Here is a 16,877-nt window from a genome sequence, read left to right as displayed (position 1 = left end):
CAGTATAATCAATTAACCTGTGTTTCTATGCATCGTTTTGGAACTGTACAGTATGTATAAACTTTTTTTATGCAATCTTAGACCATTTAAATTTTCATCATTTGTTTTATTTTTTATTTTTAGCCACAGGTCTGCCTTGTTTTTGCTGGATGTTAAAACCAGTCGTGTTGGGTTAGATGACAGGGGTTTTGTAAGTGAGATGTGGTCAAATATGCATTAAGAATGTTATTCACAAAGACGAGACACAATTACCAGACCCGTCTGCTTCAGTTCAGTAACTAGTTGAACATTGGAGTCTGTTTGTGTCTTATGTTGGTACAGGGAACTTTCTGAACCTGTGGATGGAGTGTCCTGTCACTGGTAATAGTAGGTAGCTGTAGCGGACCACTGCTGTTTGTACACATGGTGCTTTTAATGTAGACGCATGTCGTCTGCATAATTCTGGGAAATTTGAGTCCAGTCAATAATGTTTAGGTCTATATGTGACTATGGATTTGTGTGCTCAGTTGCCTTTCTTTGGTCTGGCAATCAGGTGGATTAATGACCTTTTTATTGTGCACATTAATGAATCCACATTAGTATCTTTTTAATTGTCACAATATAATTGACATTTCATCAGTCAAGTGTTTGATTTAAATGCCTTTGACTTGGATTGAGTTTGAAAGATAGAGGGTCATTTTCTACTTTGTCTGTGAGTGGAACAATCAACTTTACTATTAATATTATTGAAAACATAAGTGTAAGGTTATATAAAAAAAACATCTTCAGGTTTTAGATTTGTTTTCAAGAATGAGGAAATTAAATCTCAGGTCCCGAATTTCTTTCACTGATGCCAAATATTTACGTCTACTGTGCAAGAAATATATTTTATTGTTTCTGTTAAAGTGGACTTGCTTCACATCTGCTTTTGTAATTTAATTTGTCCTTTTTAACAACATCATTGTTCATAAATAAGCCTAACTGCTCAAATCATTGTTTGTAAAGATCAGTGTTATACGAAAGATTACGTTTTTTTCTTTTCTTTTTTTAAACCTTTAAAGCTTTTAAAAGCTTAATCACGTTAAACACACAATTTGCATTTTAAAGTGCCTCTTTTTTTTGCATCATGCCCTCTGTTTTTTGTGTCTAGGAGTTATTTATTAAAATAAAGAACCTAAAACACTGGACTGCATTGTTATCGTGTGTGTTTGTGGATCAGCATGGTTTATAATGGAATGTAAAGTCTTTATACACTGCCTGCCCAAAAAAAAGGTTTTAAATAAGCTAATTCTTAAGAGCCTATGACTGGAGCATTGCTACAGGGATTACTATGTTTCTGGCATGTTATATTTGGCAACAACACTCCTAACCCTGATTGATGGAGTATGTAGCTTTTCATTTCTTAAACAACCATGCATGCAGGAAAGCCATATTCATCAGGATCAAGTTGAATGAATGAATGGGAAGAGAAGGAGCATGAACAAACACTGCCAATGTGTTACTTTCCTAATGATCTTTATTGCACAACTAATGGTGTTTGAGGGTTCTCTCTTGTCATTGCAGCCCATTCTCACCCCCAAGGCGTCACTTAACTGACGCCTTGGGAAGCATTTGGACATGCTTCAATATCTGACGCTTAAGGTGCCCTTTAGCGTCAGTTAGATGACGCCCTAGGATCGCGTGTACCCTACCCCCACACCTAAACCTAACCGCGTCCTCTAACTGACGCTTTCCTTTAGCGTCAGTTAGATGACGCGGTAGGATCGCGTCATGTAAGTGACGCTAAAGGGCGCCTAAAACGTCAAATATTGAAGCATGGTCAAAGGTGACGGCTTGGGGTGAGAATGCGTTGGTCATTGCTACATATCTGATTGGTTTGCTGTCACAGAATAAACTGCATTTTGTGTGATTTTATAGAAGTATAGGAGTTAAAGGTTGCAATATTCAGCAAACAACTATGCAAAGCCTATATTAAATGCTAAAAAACAACAGTAGCACTAGCAGCTCATCGCAGGACATGAGATCCAGGGGGTGGAGTTGGATCCAGATCTAAGGGGTGGAGATAGGTAGGGTTAGGGATCAGGGGGCTGAGATGGATAGGTTTAGGTATATGTAATTTTGTGTTCTGCAGTGAGGACCGTCTCAAAAAAGATCTGTGATAATAACCATGTTCTGATTAAATATTTGTGATACCCTTTTCACAAGATGTGAAATAAGTCTTTGATGATGTCCCCAGATTGTTTATGTGACGTTTTAGCTCAAAATACCCAACATAATACCCAACAACAACAACTGAGAAAAACAATGTTTTAGTGTGTATCTCTTTAAATGCAAATGAGCTGCGTGAAGTAGGGGGCGGGGCCAACTTCACCTAGTGATTGACAGGGTAGGAGGGGGAGTGGGCGGGGACGTGGTCTCGGATCATTTCTGTAATACATTTTCATTTTAATTTTAAAACATATGCATATTCAATTCACATATTTCAAACTATTGTATGAAATGTCAAATGTAAATTATATAATTGTATTATAATTTTCATTTTGCACCAACGTTACACAAATGTAATGGAAAATTTTAATTTAAATACAGAAAATCTGAGAACGGGTTGTTCTGGAGACATTTTTAACATACACACAGTGCCAACACACATTTATGTTCAAACACCATGTAAAAGTGAATTTTGCATAATAGGTGCCCTTTAAATTATATGTACATGTTATTATATTGTTAAAATTAGTTTGATGCGAGTCAGATCTTTTTTTGTAATGTGAGTCTGTTCTGTAGGAGGAGCCTCACTCTTTACATGTCCTGGCCAAACTACACAACCCTTCAGTTTTTATTTCCTGTTTGTAAGGTGTAAGACTGAGCTGCTGCAACATTTTTGCAGTCTGGACTACTGAAAAAGACCTGTTCACACGCCTCACACACACCTCTCACACACACACACACACACACACACACACACTCAAGTACAAAGCGTTTAGATTTTGTCTTGTGTGCCGTTTCAGAAACACATTGTTCAAATGCTTATGGACTACAGTAACCTGGAGTGTAACTCAAGACATCAGGAAAAGTTGATCATATAAATATTTACGTCATAAACACAAATCTCTTGAAAGAGCCAGGAGCATGCTTTAAGGTAAGTAAGCTTTTATTTTTCTACTTATTATAAAATACCCATAAAAAATCTCATGACATTAGTCACAAAATATGCATGTAAAGATTGTTTTAGACTATGTTTGTCTGATCAAAATTGTTCGAGCAAATCCATAAACTACTGCAATGTAAATCATGGATCAATCATTTAGTGTATTTACAAATACATGTTTATATTGTATATAAATCTATATGAATTTGTGGATAACAATAGTCTAAAAGGAACTTTGATATTACTCAGATTAACAGACAAGCCTGTTTCTTGGGGCTGCTTTTTCTTTCTCAATAAATATCTTAGTTATCAAAGTCAATGATTAACTTTCTCTTTCATTGTTTTCTGAGTCAGAGACACTCCTGTCTGCCAGTCCTTTTGTTTTACGAAAAACAACTTTTTGGTAGTACAGTTTGCCAAAGAGTGTCGGACAAGGATTTTGTGTATTTGTAAGCCTAAGTTATTACTCTAACTCTCTCTTCCTGATGTGTTTCTGTGTCATTTATAAAGTTCTTCTGCATTTAGATGGATATGAGGGTGCTGTTAATATCAGCTCTACTAGGATTTGTCTCTTACGTCAGAGCAAAAACAGGTAAGGAAATCATTTTTCGCCAACAACACAGCTACTTTCTGAAGCCTCAGGGGAGATTCTTTTAATATTTAGGTTTATGAGTTCAAAATCTCATAGTAATTTTGAGGCTATTTTCTCAAGTTACTCTTCAAAAGAGCCTCTTGTAGCTTTTCTTTTAATAATGCTTTAGTTGCTGGAAAACTATTATTTAATATTCTCACATAACATTATAACGTTACATCTTGTCTTCTAAAGTTGTTGTGAATGTGTTTTGCTCTCAGACAGCAATATATGCATTTCTGTAAATGCCAAAACATGTGGAGAGTGTATTCAGACCGGGCCACAGTGTGTGTGGTGCAAAGATCCTGTAAGTTATTTTGTCTACAACATTTGATTGTCAAATTCTCGTCTGACTCTGGAAGATTATCCGAGTCTTACCGGAACATGTGAATTTAGCAAGTCTCTGCTTGCAGGATTTCAAACCTTCACGCTGTGATGAAAAGGAGTCTTTGCAAAAGGCTGGTTGCTCTCCACTCGGCATAGAAAACCCTCGAGGAACGGTCACCATCGACAAGAACAAAGCTGTCACAAACCGTAAAATGGAGGGAGGAGAGAATCTGAGGCCTGAAGATATCACCCAGATTCAGCCACAGAAATTCACCCTGAACCTCAGATCAGGTACTGGACCCCACCTGTGAGCCAAAATGGATGTGTTGTGAAATATGAATCAGGAGGACAAGTTCAATCAAATTTACATTTAGCCTACCTCTGCGTTGTAAAAGACACACTCGTGTGCTATCTGAATTATCGTACTTATTGTAGTTTCCTTGTTAAAAATTAGATATGAACGCCCTTTCACGATCATTGAATAGCAAAATATCATTTCGATTTTAATAAGATTTTCCCATTAAGATAAGAATAAACCTGGTGATCTGATGATTTTTTTTTTTTTTCATTTCCGCCAGCACCAAATACCAGTACCGTTAAAGGGATACTCCACTTTTTTTGGAAATCAACTCCCCCAGAGTTAAACATTCGGGTTTACAGTTTTCAAATGTATTCAGCCGATTTTCGGATATTTAGAAGACCAAACAGTTTCTGGTCTTACTGACTTCCATAGTAGAAAAAAATATACTATGGAAGTAAATGAGACCAGAAAGTGTCTGGTTAATGATATTCTTCTAAATATCAGAAAATCGGCTGAATGGATTCAAAAAAGGTAAAACTCAACAGTTTAACTCTGGGGGAGTTGTAAAATGAGCCTATTTCCAAAAAAAGTGGAGTATCCCTTTAACAACTCTTTTATTAATTAAAGGGATACACTCCACTTTTTTGGAAATAGGCTTATTTTACCACTCCCCAGAGTTAAACAGTTGAGTTTTACCTTTTCTGAATCCATTCAGCCGATTTTCTGATATTTAGAAGAATATCAATAACCAGCCAGTTTCTGGTCTCATTTACTTCCATAGTATATTTTTTCCCACTGTTATTACTGATATTCTTCTAAATATCAGAAAATCAGCTGAATGGATTTGTAAACAGTAAAACTCAACAGTTTAACTCTGGGGAATGGTAAAATGAGCCCATTTCTAAAAAAAGTGGAGTATCCCTTTAAGTAAACATAGGATTCTCAGGTTACTTGTTCATAGCATTCATCGTTGCATAGCATAGAAAGAAAGTAAAACATTTTTTCATGTGACTGTGAGAAACATAGATATGATTTTTTCTCTCTCGTCTTTGTCCCTCTACAGATGAACCGCAGAAGTTTACTCTCACGTTCAAGAGGGTAGAGGATCATCCCATCGATCTGTATTTCCTGATGGACCTCAGTGACTCTATGCGAATTAATCTTGAGAATGTCAAGAATCTGGGAGCTGACCTTGCCAGGGAGATGCGGTACATCACTAAAGACCTGCGGATCGGTTAGGAGGACACACATGCTCACATGCTCACGCCTTTGCGGGATTAAAACTGTTAAATGATCTGCTAATAAACTCTTGCTTGCAGGTTTTGGTTCATTCTTGGAGAAGCTTGCTATGCCTTTCATTCTGATGACGCCAAAGTATCTGCAGAACCCGTGTTTTCCAAACGACTGCACTGCACCCTTCAGCTACAAAAACGTCCTGAGTTTGACCAACGACAGCACATTGTTCACCCAAGAAGTCAGCAAACAGAAAACCTCTGGAAACCTGGACTCTCCGGAGGCAGGATTTGATGCAATCATGCAAGCTGCTGTCTGCACGGTGGGTCGAGTTCAACATTCCCTGAATGCTACTGAATTATGGGCAAAGTCTCCAGCACATGTTAGCACATGCAGTGTTGTGTGTGCCCTGTGAATGGCTGCATGCACAACTACTTTCTTTCTGTTCCAATTAAATAGTTTTTTTTTTCAAATGGTAAATGCTTCCAGTTTAGAAATCCTGTATTTGAATACAAATTTTCAGATAATGTATGTACGAAATAACTTCATCACCATCTTTATATACTGGTTCTGACTGTAGCCAGAGGGTTCTGATTTAATTTTCCAACACTAAACATGTAGTCAACATGTGATTGAGCCTTTGTAAAAACAAGAAACATATTGTCATTAATCATTCTTAGAGTCATGGGGAGCAGCATGCTTTAGCTACTGAACAAGTTTGGACAAAACACGACCATTTGAAGCGGTGTTCTGTCTGCTTTATTTTGATTGTTCCTCAGAAAGAGATTGGCTGGAGGAATGTCACTCGTCTCCTCGTGTTTTCCACGGATGCTGGATTCCATTTAGCTGGAGATGGAAAACTGGGTGGCATTGTTCGTCCAAATGATGGGAAATGCCATCTTTCCAATAATATGTACACCATGAGCAACTACTTTGTAAGTGTGAGTTTTACAAATAGACAGACAACTGGAAATGTCAGAGCATGTCTTTCATTTCAGTTATTTGTTGCAGGACTACCCCACCATCTCTCAGCTGGTAGACACACTGAATGACAACAACATTCAGACCATCTTTGCTGTGACAGAACAATTCCGGGCTCTTTATCAGGTGTGTGCATGCACGTTGTCGTGGAAATTTTGTACCTAGATCTTAAATAATAATTCAAGAACAATGATCTCGAAAGTATGCATTTTATTTCTTGCAAGAAAGGCAGTTCCCACACAGATAGAGTCTGATATGAGAAGGGCAAAAGTCTTCTCACTTTACAGAGTTTATATACAAAATATCACCCTCCAAAATGTACCCCCTTCTCTTCTTACTTAGGCTCCTGCAAGTACACAGTTTCAGTTCTCCTTATTTTAACACCTTTTATCAATGAATCTCCTCAGCAAACACATATGTCATTTCTTAAAGACATCATCTTCCTGAATTAAACATGTGTCTGCTCGGATGCAAGCAAGCGTATCTATTTTGAACAAAGTACAGACTGAGGAAATGCATCTTGCAGTGTCTTTAACACACTCTATGTTTGAAAGAATTCACATCTATATGAAATAAGAGCACATCTATGTTTGAAAAACTCACAAGCAATACAATATATATATATATATATATATATATATAAAAGAAAAGATAGATCAAAAAGAAAAGATAATATGATTAGTTCTTCATTTACTGCCTCTTGTTACTGGGTAGAGGAGACTTTGTTTAAATGATTACTTCATTGATGACAAGTTCTAACTTAGTCATCTGTCTGGTTCCATTTCTCATATTTGTTATTTATACACTCTAAAAATGCTGGTTTGTTTTTATCCCAATTTTGGGTCAAATATGGACAAACTCAAACATTGGGTTAAAAATGTAATTTAAAAATGTAACCCAATGGCTGGGTTTGTCTATATTTGACCCAAAATTGGGTTAAAACAACCCAGCATTTTTTGGAGTGTATACACAATCAGGCGTTTGACACACACACACACACACACACACACACACACACACACACACACACACACACACACACACACACACACACACACACACACACACACACACACACACACACACACACATTTATCTAAAGTACAAAATGTCTTAGTACATTGTCTTAGAGATTTAGCAGATAAATGAGGTCAACTGATAAACCATGGTTAGATTAATATTCAGTTTAAAATTTCCCTTACAACGTATTATATCTTCTCCTGATTGCAACATCATCTCATAATACAAGCTTTAGTTTTAACTCTGATTGTAGTCTGTGTTGATTCATGTTGTATATGTGTGTGCCCAATAGGAGCTCTCTGCTCTAATCCCTAAATCAACAGTGGGGACACTGTCTACCTCCTCTACCAATGTCATCCAGCTCATCATTGATTCCTATAATGTAAGTTCAAGTTATGCATCACATGTCTATCAAGTGTGAAGTAATGGTTGGCTGTGGTCAGCTCTAGTTCCTTTTACGAAAGAAACTAAAACTGCTGTTATTTTTCACATACAGTTCTTGAAGTGTGAAAAAAATAATTAGTTGTAGTGTAGTTCACCCAAAAAAAGAAAGCTTTAATTATTTACTCAGCCTCTTATGACGTTCTGTGAAAACCAAAAGTAGATATTTTTGAAATATTGAATTTCAAAATGTCTTCTTTTGTATCCCACAGAAGACATTCATGCAGGTTTAGAAAGATGATGAGGCAGAGTAAACAAATGTCAAGAGTGTCAACTATGTAGGATTTGAATGATATAATATACTCTCTGTGTTTGATTCAGTCTTTGTCCGAAGAGGTCATTCTGGAGAACAGCAATCTACCTGATGGTGTGTCCATCTCCTACGTCTCCCACTGCAAGGATGGAGTGAGCAGAACAGGAGAAAGTGGCCGAACATGCACCAACATCTCCATTGGGGATGAGGTGAGAGAGTGAACGCAAGAAAAGCCATCTGAACTTGTCCGTGCATGTAAAGGAACTGTCTGTGCTAACTGTAGCTCAAGACAGAAGGTCTTCACTCTTTGACAGCAAACTTCTAGCTCATTCCCAGTGCTCTCCTAGTCTACATACGTCTAAGGCATGTTCCAATTGAGGCTGAGTAGCTGCAGATGCTAGGATGATTTTTTTCTTATTTCAAATATAGCCAACCTGACTTTCTCTGACAAGCTCCGATATTTATTGCTTAGTTATCTCACACTTCTCTCAACCTATCATAAACTGGAGCTTCGCAAGGACCGCCTTATTCATTTCCATGTTGCACATGGAAAAGTAAAGATAAATTATATATATATATATATATATATATTTAATGGGGCAATGATTAAAAAATAAAAATAAATGAAGGCATAAATAAGTTATAAAATATAAATGTAAAAATATTAATATTAATTAAACAATTAAATTCAAATGAATTATATTTGTTTTATCAAGTCAGTTATCTATTTCTTTATATGTTTATTTATTTATTTTTAATTTCTCCAAAATTTAAAATAAATAAACTTTAAATTACTACAATAAAATAAATAAACTGTGTTTTAATTTTACATTTTTAATTTAATTTAGTTTATTTAAAAATAAATAAATTAAATTTTAATTTCTATAAAAACCCTAATTTACGTTCAAGGTAACAAAAAGGGAAAGAAACAAAATAATTTAACATAAATATAATGATATGTGATGCCATGAAGTGACTTCTGGAAATGTCCTTCAACTGTTTTTCACTGTAAATTATATGGTGATTCATAGTTTTTACTTGCAAAAAAACCCCATAAATTTGTCTCTATTTTACTGTAAATTCACATTATGTGATGTTAAACCATTTACAATTTTTCACCATATATAGTAAGGTAACTTGCAATTAACCAATTAACAGGTTTTACTTTATAAAATTAAATTACAGGGCACAACTTTTTAGTGAATTTTTTAAATTTACACAAAGAGATTATGTCTTTTAATTTGCACAAGACCATAGCATCGTTAAGAAAGTGTCTCAAATAAAATAATTTGTTTCCCTGTACACCCTGCTGTCTATTTCCATTTCCATAAATGAAATGCCACCTGGAACATAAAACAATGTGTTGTGCCTCATAGGTGAAATTTGATATAGAAATCACGGCTAAAGGTTGTCCATCTAATGGAAAGTCAAAGACGATAACGATCAAACCGTTGGGCTCCAACGAGGAGGTGGAGGTTGTCCTCAACTTCATATGTGAATGTGAGTGTCACAAAGACGGAATCCCAAACAGCCCATCGTGTTTGGGCTTCGGTGCCCTGGAGTGTGGAGTATGCAGGTTTGAGAAGCTGTCACTCTCTCTCATATGCAAATTCAGACAACTAAGTATGACAATCATTCTGATTCGATGTTTTCTTTCTCATATCAGGTGTAATGATGGTCGATTAGGCAGATTATGCGAGTGCAGCGAAGATGAGGTCCAAAAAGACGATTTGGATGCAAATTGTCGCGTAGGTAATGGGCCAGAGGTCTGCAGCAACAATGGAGAATGTGTCTGTGGAACGTGCGAGTGTAAGAAAAGGGACAACCCAGAGGAGAGATACAGCGGAAGGTTCTGCGAGTGCGACAACTTCAGCTGCGACCGATCCAACAACAAGCTCTGTGGAGGTATGTCTCTTTGAGGATTTTTCCATTCTTACCTGTTGTGGCAAAAATTCATTAACCAACCAATATCACTCTGTAAGAGACATTCTGAGGCAAAAGGTCTTAAATGATTTATCCTTGCAAGAATAGGTTCAATCTGACACACAGAGAAGTTACGCTGTGCATGAGAGTGACACACAACAGGAAGATTTGAGACAGCTTTTATAGACCATTTCACAAGATGTAAACAACGCTGGTCCAGAAGCACTTCCTGTTTCAGTTTTTTAACACTACATAAAAGCTGGGATAAAATACAACCAACAGAACATATAAAACTGAATCAAAAAGTTAAACAAAAATCTTTCAGATGTTTTCTTTACATGTGAAATAAAGAAAACAGTTACGAACTGAAACAGGAAGTGTTTCTGGACCAGTGTTGTTTACATCTTGTGAAATGGTCTATACTATTTTTAAGGTTCCTCTTCACCCGCTGCTCCTTTCACCCACCCAGATAAGGTCCTTACTTCTGTTCAGTCTCTACATAAAGACACAAACTTGTACTGAAATAAACTGGCCAAAAACTGGCCATCCCTACACTCACTGTCCCAAATTATGTTCCTGAAACCTCAAGCACGTACACGTATATTTTTACTCATTGAATAGGTTCAATAGAAACACATTGCTCAAACCAGGGCTGGACTGGCCATCGGGCAATCCGGGCATTTTCCCGGTGGCCCGACGTGCTTTATGGGCCAAATACATCTCTTACTTTCATTTTTTTTTCTGAACGGCCCATAAAACTCATACATCGGTGGCCCATTGCGTTTAGTTTTGTTGAATCGGCAGCTCTAGTATCTGGGTGCTGGTGTAATGCATTGGACAAAAAAATCTTGTTTTCCTCACAGACCGGCGCATCATGAGACGCGTAGATCAGTGGCCCATTGGTTATTTTCTTGATTGACACTGGGCTGGTCCAATCACATCTTTAAATAGCTTTGAGTAAGCGAGTAGTGTCATCTGTCAAAATAGTCAAAGCGATGGAGAAGAAATGCAAGGAATGTGCAGAGAAATAGCGTGAAAAAAAAAGTTCAACTTAAAAGGCCCTTCAAGTGGCTGATGAGGATAGTGAGGAGGATCAGGAGAGAAATAAGTGTGTGTAGAGAATTGTGGTAAGCAGAACTAGGCTACTTTCAGAACACTTAGGCTAACCCACTTCCCAGTTACGCATTGTTTCCACATCTGCATATTTGAGGATTACGTATTTAATTAGAATTAATGAGACGAGTTTGTAAACCATGTATTCCACCAAAATAAAAGCTCGATGCCGTTTCCGTCAAAATAAAAGATCATGTGTTTATCTCTTTCAAGTATAGAAATGAGTACGAAACTAATTATGAAAGTTGCTTTTATTTTTCAGTGCGTTTTTTTTTTTTACAACATATGGCTATTACTGCCATATGGGATTAATATTATAACTATATAATAATGTAGACAGACTAGGCTTATCACAACTAAAAGAGTTTTGAGTTTTTCTTTGTTCAATTTGCACACTGAATATGGGTTGAAGCTCTTTATTTTTAACTCTCAAAGTGCACCAGTTTGATGAATTTAACATTAAAAAGCACAACATTTTCTTACGGGGAGCATGCCCCCTAACCCCCCTACTAGGGGGACAGCGGTGCACTCACCATATATTTCCAAAAATCCTGATTCCGTTATTACATGGTTGTAAGGTGTTGGTATACATATTCAAGATCATGCAAAGTTCGGTTGTGTTTATGATCATGTAGTGGGCAAGTCTGGGCCAAAATGTCCGGGCCGATTTTTTTTTTTTTTTTTGTCCCAGTCCAGCCCTGGCTCAAACTACCTAGTAATCTTCTCTATCAGTCAATGTAAGATTTAAAATTTCCACAACATACCTTACGTTATTTATATTTATACAAATGTTAATGTTTAATGTTCACTTCTCCTAAATTAAAAATATATAACAGTTAAAATCAACATCCCATTTCATTTACAAAATACACTGCATTTAATTAGACAATTAATTTATTAGAAAATGTATTTATTTTTCTAGTATTTTCTTATTCAGTATTCTTGTGTTGTAAGATATAAATATCTATTAATTCTTATACCAAGATACATTAACTGGATGCAAAATGATGATTGAGATTTATATAAATTCACAGGAATAACACGATTATTTTTCTTATTTTAAACTAACTTAATTTTGATATATTTTTCAGAAAACAATACTTTGTAAGTCTTTGAAATTAGAAATGTATTTATTTTGTTTAATTTATTTGTACTGGAAAACAATACAATAATGCTATTGCACTGTTAAGACGGATTTATCACCATGGCATTCTTTTCCCCACAGGTCATGGACGATGTGAATGCCGAAGGTGTATTTGTGAGCCTGACTACACCGGTAGTGCGTGCGACTGCCCTCTGGACACCTCCACCTGTCTGGCCAGTAACAAACGGATCTGTAATGGTCGGGGCACCTGCGAGTGTGGCAAGTGTAAATGTACAGACCCAAAGTTTGAGGGTCCGACCTGTGAAATCTGCCCAACCTGCCCCAGAATTTGCAGTGAACACAAGTGAGTAATTGGCAGAACGCTATCTAATGAGGTTAAGGTAACATAGCTAACCCCATGGGTTGAACTACTTGCTTGTAGTCAGGTCACCTTCATTTATGTAGCGCTTTTAACAATGTAGATTGTTCCAAAGCGTCTTTACAGTGATAATAGGAAATTAAAGGAACAGAGATTGTTTTGGCTTTAAAGCAGCTCTAGAATAAAGTTATCCAGCTAAAGTTAGATTTGATTGATTCACTTCCGTCGCAACGATCATTAGTTAATAACTTAAGGGCCGCTGACACGACACTGTTTTAACAGAAAACTCTTAAGTTCTGTCTATGCAAACTTTAAAAACGTGAACCTGTGAGAACGCTGATGGCATGCACATGCGTTTTAAGAGTGTTTGTGTAGTCCATCTCTAAAAAAACACCCTCTTTAAACTACTTGTCTGGCCTTAAAATTTATAATTCAGAATTTTATTGCTTCGGCGTAGCCATGTGAACCGGAATTATCCCGACATCGATTATCTGTACAGAGGTAAAGGGAAGGAGGCCTTCGCCTTCACAGGGAGTCACTTCAGGACTGCGATATGCCCTAGATCCGGCAGACTGTGGTAAACTAATACTAATATTAGCGTAGATGCCATTCTTCTTATGATGTAACGGGTACATCAGAATTTATGGGAAGTGTTCCCGGTTCCGGCTGACCTAATCTATGCAGCCTAACGTTGAATTATAGAAGTCTTTAGTGTGTTATGTGTATGCTAGGCCAAAGAGATGTGTTTTTAGTCTAGCTTTGAACTGACAGAGTGACAATGTTAGGAAGACTGTTCCAATGTTTTGGTGCTAAATAGGAATAGGATGTACCACTAGCAGTCGATTTTGATATTCTTGGTATTATAATACAAAAACTCTAAAACAGATTTAATCTCAGCTAGCAGAACTAAATAAATTCCTGTGTACTTTTCTCCAAGGGATTGTGTTGAGTGCCTACAGTTTGGTATGGGTATCAAGAAACATACATGTGAGAAAGAATGCAAAAACTTCACACCTCTTAAAGTAGTGAACAGCAAGGATGAACTTCCTCGGTCCGACGACCAGACCAACATCGATCTCTGCAAAGAGCGGGACGTTGATGACTGCTGGTTCTACTTCACCTACACTACCAATAAGGATGACAATGACAAGATTGAGGTTCAAGTGGCTGAAAAAAAAGGTAAATGATGGACAAATGTTGCCAAGTACCAGCATGAAATATTTGGAAGAAAAAAAAATTATTAAATGAGTGTCCACTGATTGATTTTATTATTTAATGTCCCCATGATATCAAAATGGACAATTCTTATTTCTTATGGATTATTGTAGTGGTTTAAGGTGCTCTAAGCAATGTCACGCCTGTCCCCTGAACGCGGCCTCTGTAGACAACCCAGGCTCCAAAAACGGCAACAAAAACTGGGGCAACCCGCACCACTAAACATGTTCCAGCCAATAACCGACAACAAGGATTTGGTGGTGGGGTTTGGGGGGTTAGTGCGCGTGCACATGAAGGGGGGTGTGGAGGAGAGAGAAGCATGAAGAGGGAAGTTAGAATTATATTCTCTGTAAGTTTGATATGGCGAAACACGACCAAAGAGACAACGTTACGATGAACAGATTACAAAAATGCTAAGAAGAGGAAAAAGGAGAATGAGCGCGCGAGGCCCAGAATTTACATCAGAAAAGCCTTCGAACTCCGCCGGCAGAAGGGCTTCCAATTCAGGTAGCTCTGTTTTTGCTGGACTGGTGGGTAAATCCAGTTTGGTTTTTCTAAATGGACATTCATGTTCGCCTAACACACTCAAGGATAATTAGCTAAAACTATGCAGTCAGCGCTAACTTTGTAAATGATCAAGCAAACTCACTGTAGGGTGATGATGAATGATTTTCAACCACCGTTTGTTATGAATTTGAATGTTCATTTATAGCCTATTGACAACTTTGACTAAATTTGTTTACGAAGGAGCCGTTGTTTATTCTCATTGGGAAACGCAAAGCTAGCGTTATCTTGCCATCATTGCGTCCTTGTGTGGGAGCTAAAGTTATAACCTCAGGTGGCGAAACGTTTTATTGTGTGTTTCTGGTAATGTTTATCTTTTCTTGCATTCTGTTCTGCATTATATGAAAGCATTTATCTAACTTGGTGACATACACCTTGAATGAAGTATCCGTAAAACTACAGGGGGGACAGGATGAGAAGGAGAGAGGGTCATGCTAGCCTGTTTTGATTGATAATACTTCGAACCAGAAGTGACGTCACCCAACATCGCTTAGAGCATCTTTGAAATCAAAATTGACTATCCTTATTTTTACAGAATACTGCAGTGTTTATAATTGGTTTACCCATTTGTTTTAACTTGTAATCATCAATTCAATCAATTCCTGATAGACAAAATCAAATCCTGCACTATTTATTCAGATAAAGTCATTTCACTCAGATATGTCATAATAAACAAGAAAAGACTATCTAACTTCCATTTCATGTTGGCTTAATTTCTTAATTCGTAGTTATTGATTACTAAGTTTCATTACTACCTTGTGCCCCATAATGCTTTGTGTCTGTGTTGACAGAGTGTCCCTCTGGCCCTGACATCATCCCCATCGTGGCGGGTGTGGTCGCAGGAATCGTTCTGATTGGTTTAGCACTTCTGCTCATCTGGAAGCTGCTCATGATTATTCACGACCGCAGAGAGTTCGCCAAGTTCGAGAAAGAGAAGATGAATGCCAGATGGGACACGGTATGGAAATCTTTATTAATATTCATTTTATAATATTGCAATAAATTAATTTTGTTGGGTTCATGCTGCATCGGCTATGGGAAGAATATTGGGATAATACTCATGTATGTATGTATGTATGGTCTTTCTGTTCGGTTTAGGGTGAGAACCCCATCTACAAGAGTGCTGTGACAACTGTGGTGAACCCCAAATATGAGGGCAAATGATGGATCTTCTCTATGGCTTAAAGCAGAGGTTCTCAACTGGTATTGGCTTCTTGATCATTAGACCAGAATACACACTCAGATGGCAACAATAAATGTTATTTTTCCTTTTTAATATTTGATACATTTATTTATTTAGCATTTTGCATTTAGGGTTGTTTTTTCCTTCTGTCCACTTCTCAATCAAATGCATTTTTTGGGTCATAACCTACCAGGTGAGAACTGATTTATAAGCTAGTTTTCTATTGCTTGTTTTTTTTTTTTTTTTTTTTTTTTTTTTTTTTTACAACATGACTTCTTATTCTGAAATACTTTCTATAAAGCCAATAAAACAGTGTTGGATTTTACTAAATACACTCTTGACTTGTGTGGTTGATTTATTTTTCTCTATGCATGCTAATCAGTGGCTGGTTGTATTTGGGGGAGGGGCATTCTCATTCTAGAAAGCAACTGATTGGACAAAAATCTGTGTAGTCCAGGATGAGTCATCCTTCCCAAGAGAAAGATGGAAAAGTGTGAATGCATATATCTGTTAAAAGTGCATTTTGTCAGTGTATAGGGCTGTTCACACCAAGGATGACAATTATGATTATAACTATAAAGTTTTAACAATCGCATTAAATCACTAATCGACTTTACCGCAACATGCTTATAATAAACAGAAATGTATCATACGCTGTAACACTGCCATGGACGTGTTCTCATAGTTAGTGTGAACAGGTCCTTACATCGCATATACTGCAGTAAAGCAAACATAGACTAAATGCCACAAAACTAATGACAAAATGTTTAAAGGCCATATGGTTATTCAAGTTTGACTCAGATTTACCCCCAAACAGACTATACATTGAAAACTTAAAAAGTAAAACAACACAGAGTTATTTTTGCTTGTTGTTGTGTTTGTATTGATAATCTTGTCAAGTTCATATAACCTAACAAGCTAACACAAACTATGTTGTATTTAAAGTATTATTTAATACCGAAACCTTGTCAAAAATTTAGGTTTTAAGTGTATTTTTGCAGTAATTAGTTCTGCCAAACCATCTCTTCATGTTGCCACTTAGATCATATGCCTGAAGCTTCCCACAGGTGATTGGTGCCACTCACTGACCAATCAGGCGGCG

The 16,877-nt window shown here is 37.0% G+C and overlaps 1 protein-coding gene across 4 annotated transcripts; it reads left to right on the top strand.

Moving 5' to 3' along the window:
• The first annotated feature begins 2,814 nt into the window (after positions 1-2,814).
• Positions 2,815-16,109, top strand: LOC120495460 (integrin beta-1). 4 transcript variants are annotated; one of them, XM_039695064.2, is made up of 16 exons: positions 2,815-3,118; positions 3,653-3,719; positions 4,004-4,065; positions 4,172-4,376; positions 5,450-5,620; positions 5,706-5,941; positions 6,399-6,554; positions 6,631-6,726; positions 7,913-8,002; positions 8,383-8,523; positions 9,691-9,890; positions 9,981-10,219; positions 12,576-12,798; positions 13,751-13,992; positions 15,384-15,550; positions 15,691-16,109. In XM_039695064.2, exons 2-16 carry the CDS (start codon positions 3,653-3,655, stop codon positions 15,754-15,756), a joined length of 2,361 nt encoding a protein of 786 aa, XP_039550998.2. In that variant the 5' UTR covers positions 2,815-3,118; the 3' UTR covers positions 15,757-16,109. The 4 variants fall into 4 exon arrangements, with proteins under 4 accessions (XP_039550998.2, XP_039550996.2, XP_039550997.2 ...); XM_039695062.2 differs by having other exon boundaries at positions 3,980-4,065; XM_039695063.2 differs by having other exon boundaries at positions 3,638-3,719.
• The last annotated feature ends 768 nt before the right edge of the window (positions 16,110-16,877 follow it).

The sequence above is a fragment of the Pimephales promelas genome, chromosome 5 (assembly GCF_988280905.1).
Source record: "Pimephales promelas chromosome 5, fPimPro1.hap1.1, whole genome shotgun sequence".
In the NCBI taxonomy this organism is placed as follows: Eukaryota; Metazoa; Chordata; class Actinopteri; order Cypriniformes; family Leuciscidae; genus Pimephales; species Pimephales promelas.
This window is presented reverse-complemented; position numbering and strand designations above follow the sequence as displayed.

What these genes read in the sequence shown, in the direction of transcription:
- LOC120495460 (XM_039695062.2), top strand. Translation starts at nt 3,653, where the DNA reads ATGGATATGAGGGTGCTGTTAATATCAGCTCTACTAGGATTTGTCTCT. An exon ending in CACTAAAGACCTGCGGATCG is followed by an intron (nt 5,621 to 5,705) that starts GTTAGGAGGACA and finishes TCTTGCTTGCAG; the next exon opens with GTTTTGGTTCATTCTTGGAG. An exon ending in TGCAAGCTGCTGTCTGCACG is followed by an intron (nt 5,942 to 6,398) that starts GTGGGTCGAGTT and finishes ATTGTTCCTCAG; the next exon opens with AAAGAGATTGGCTGGAGGAA.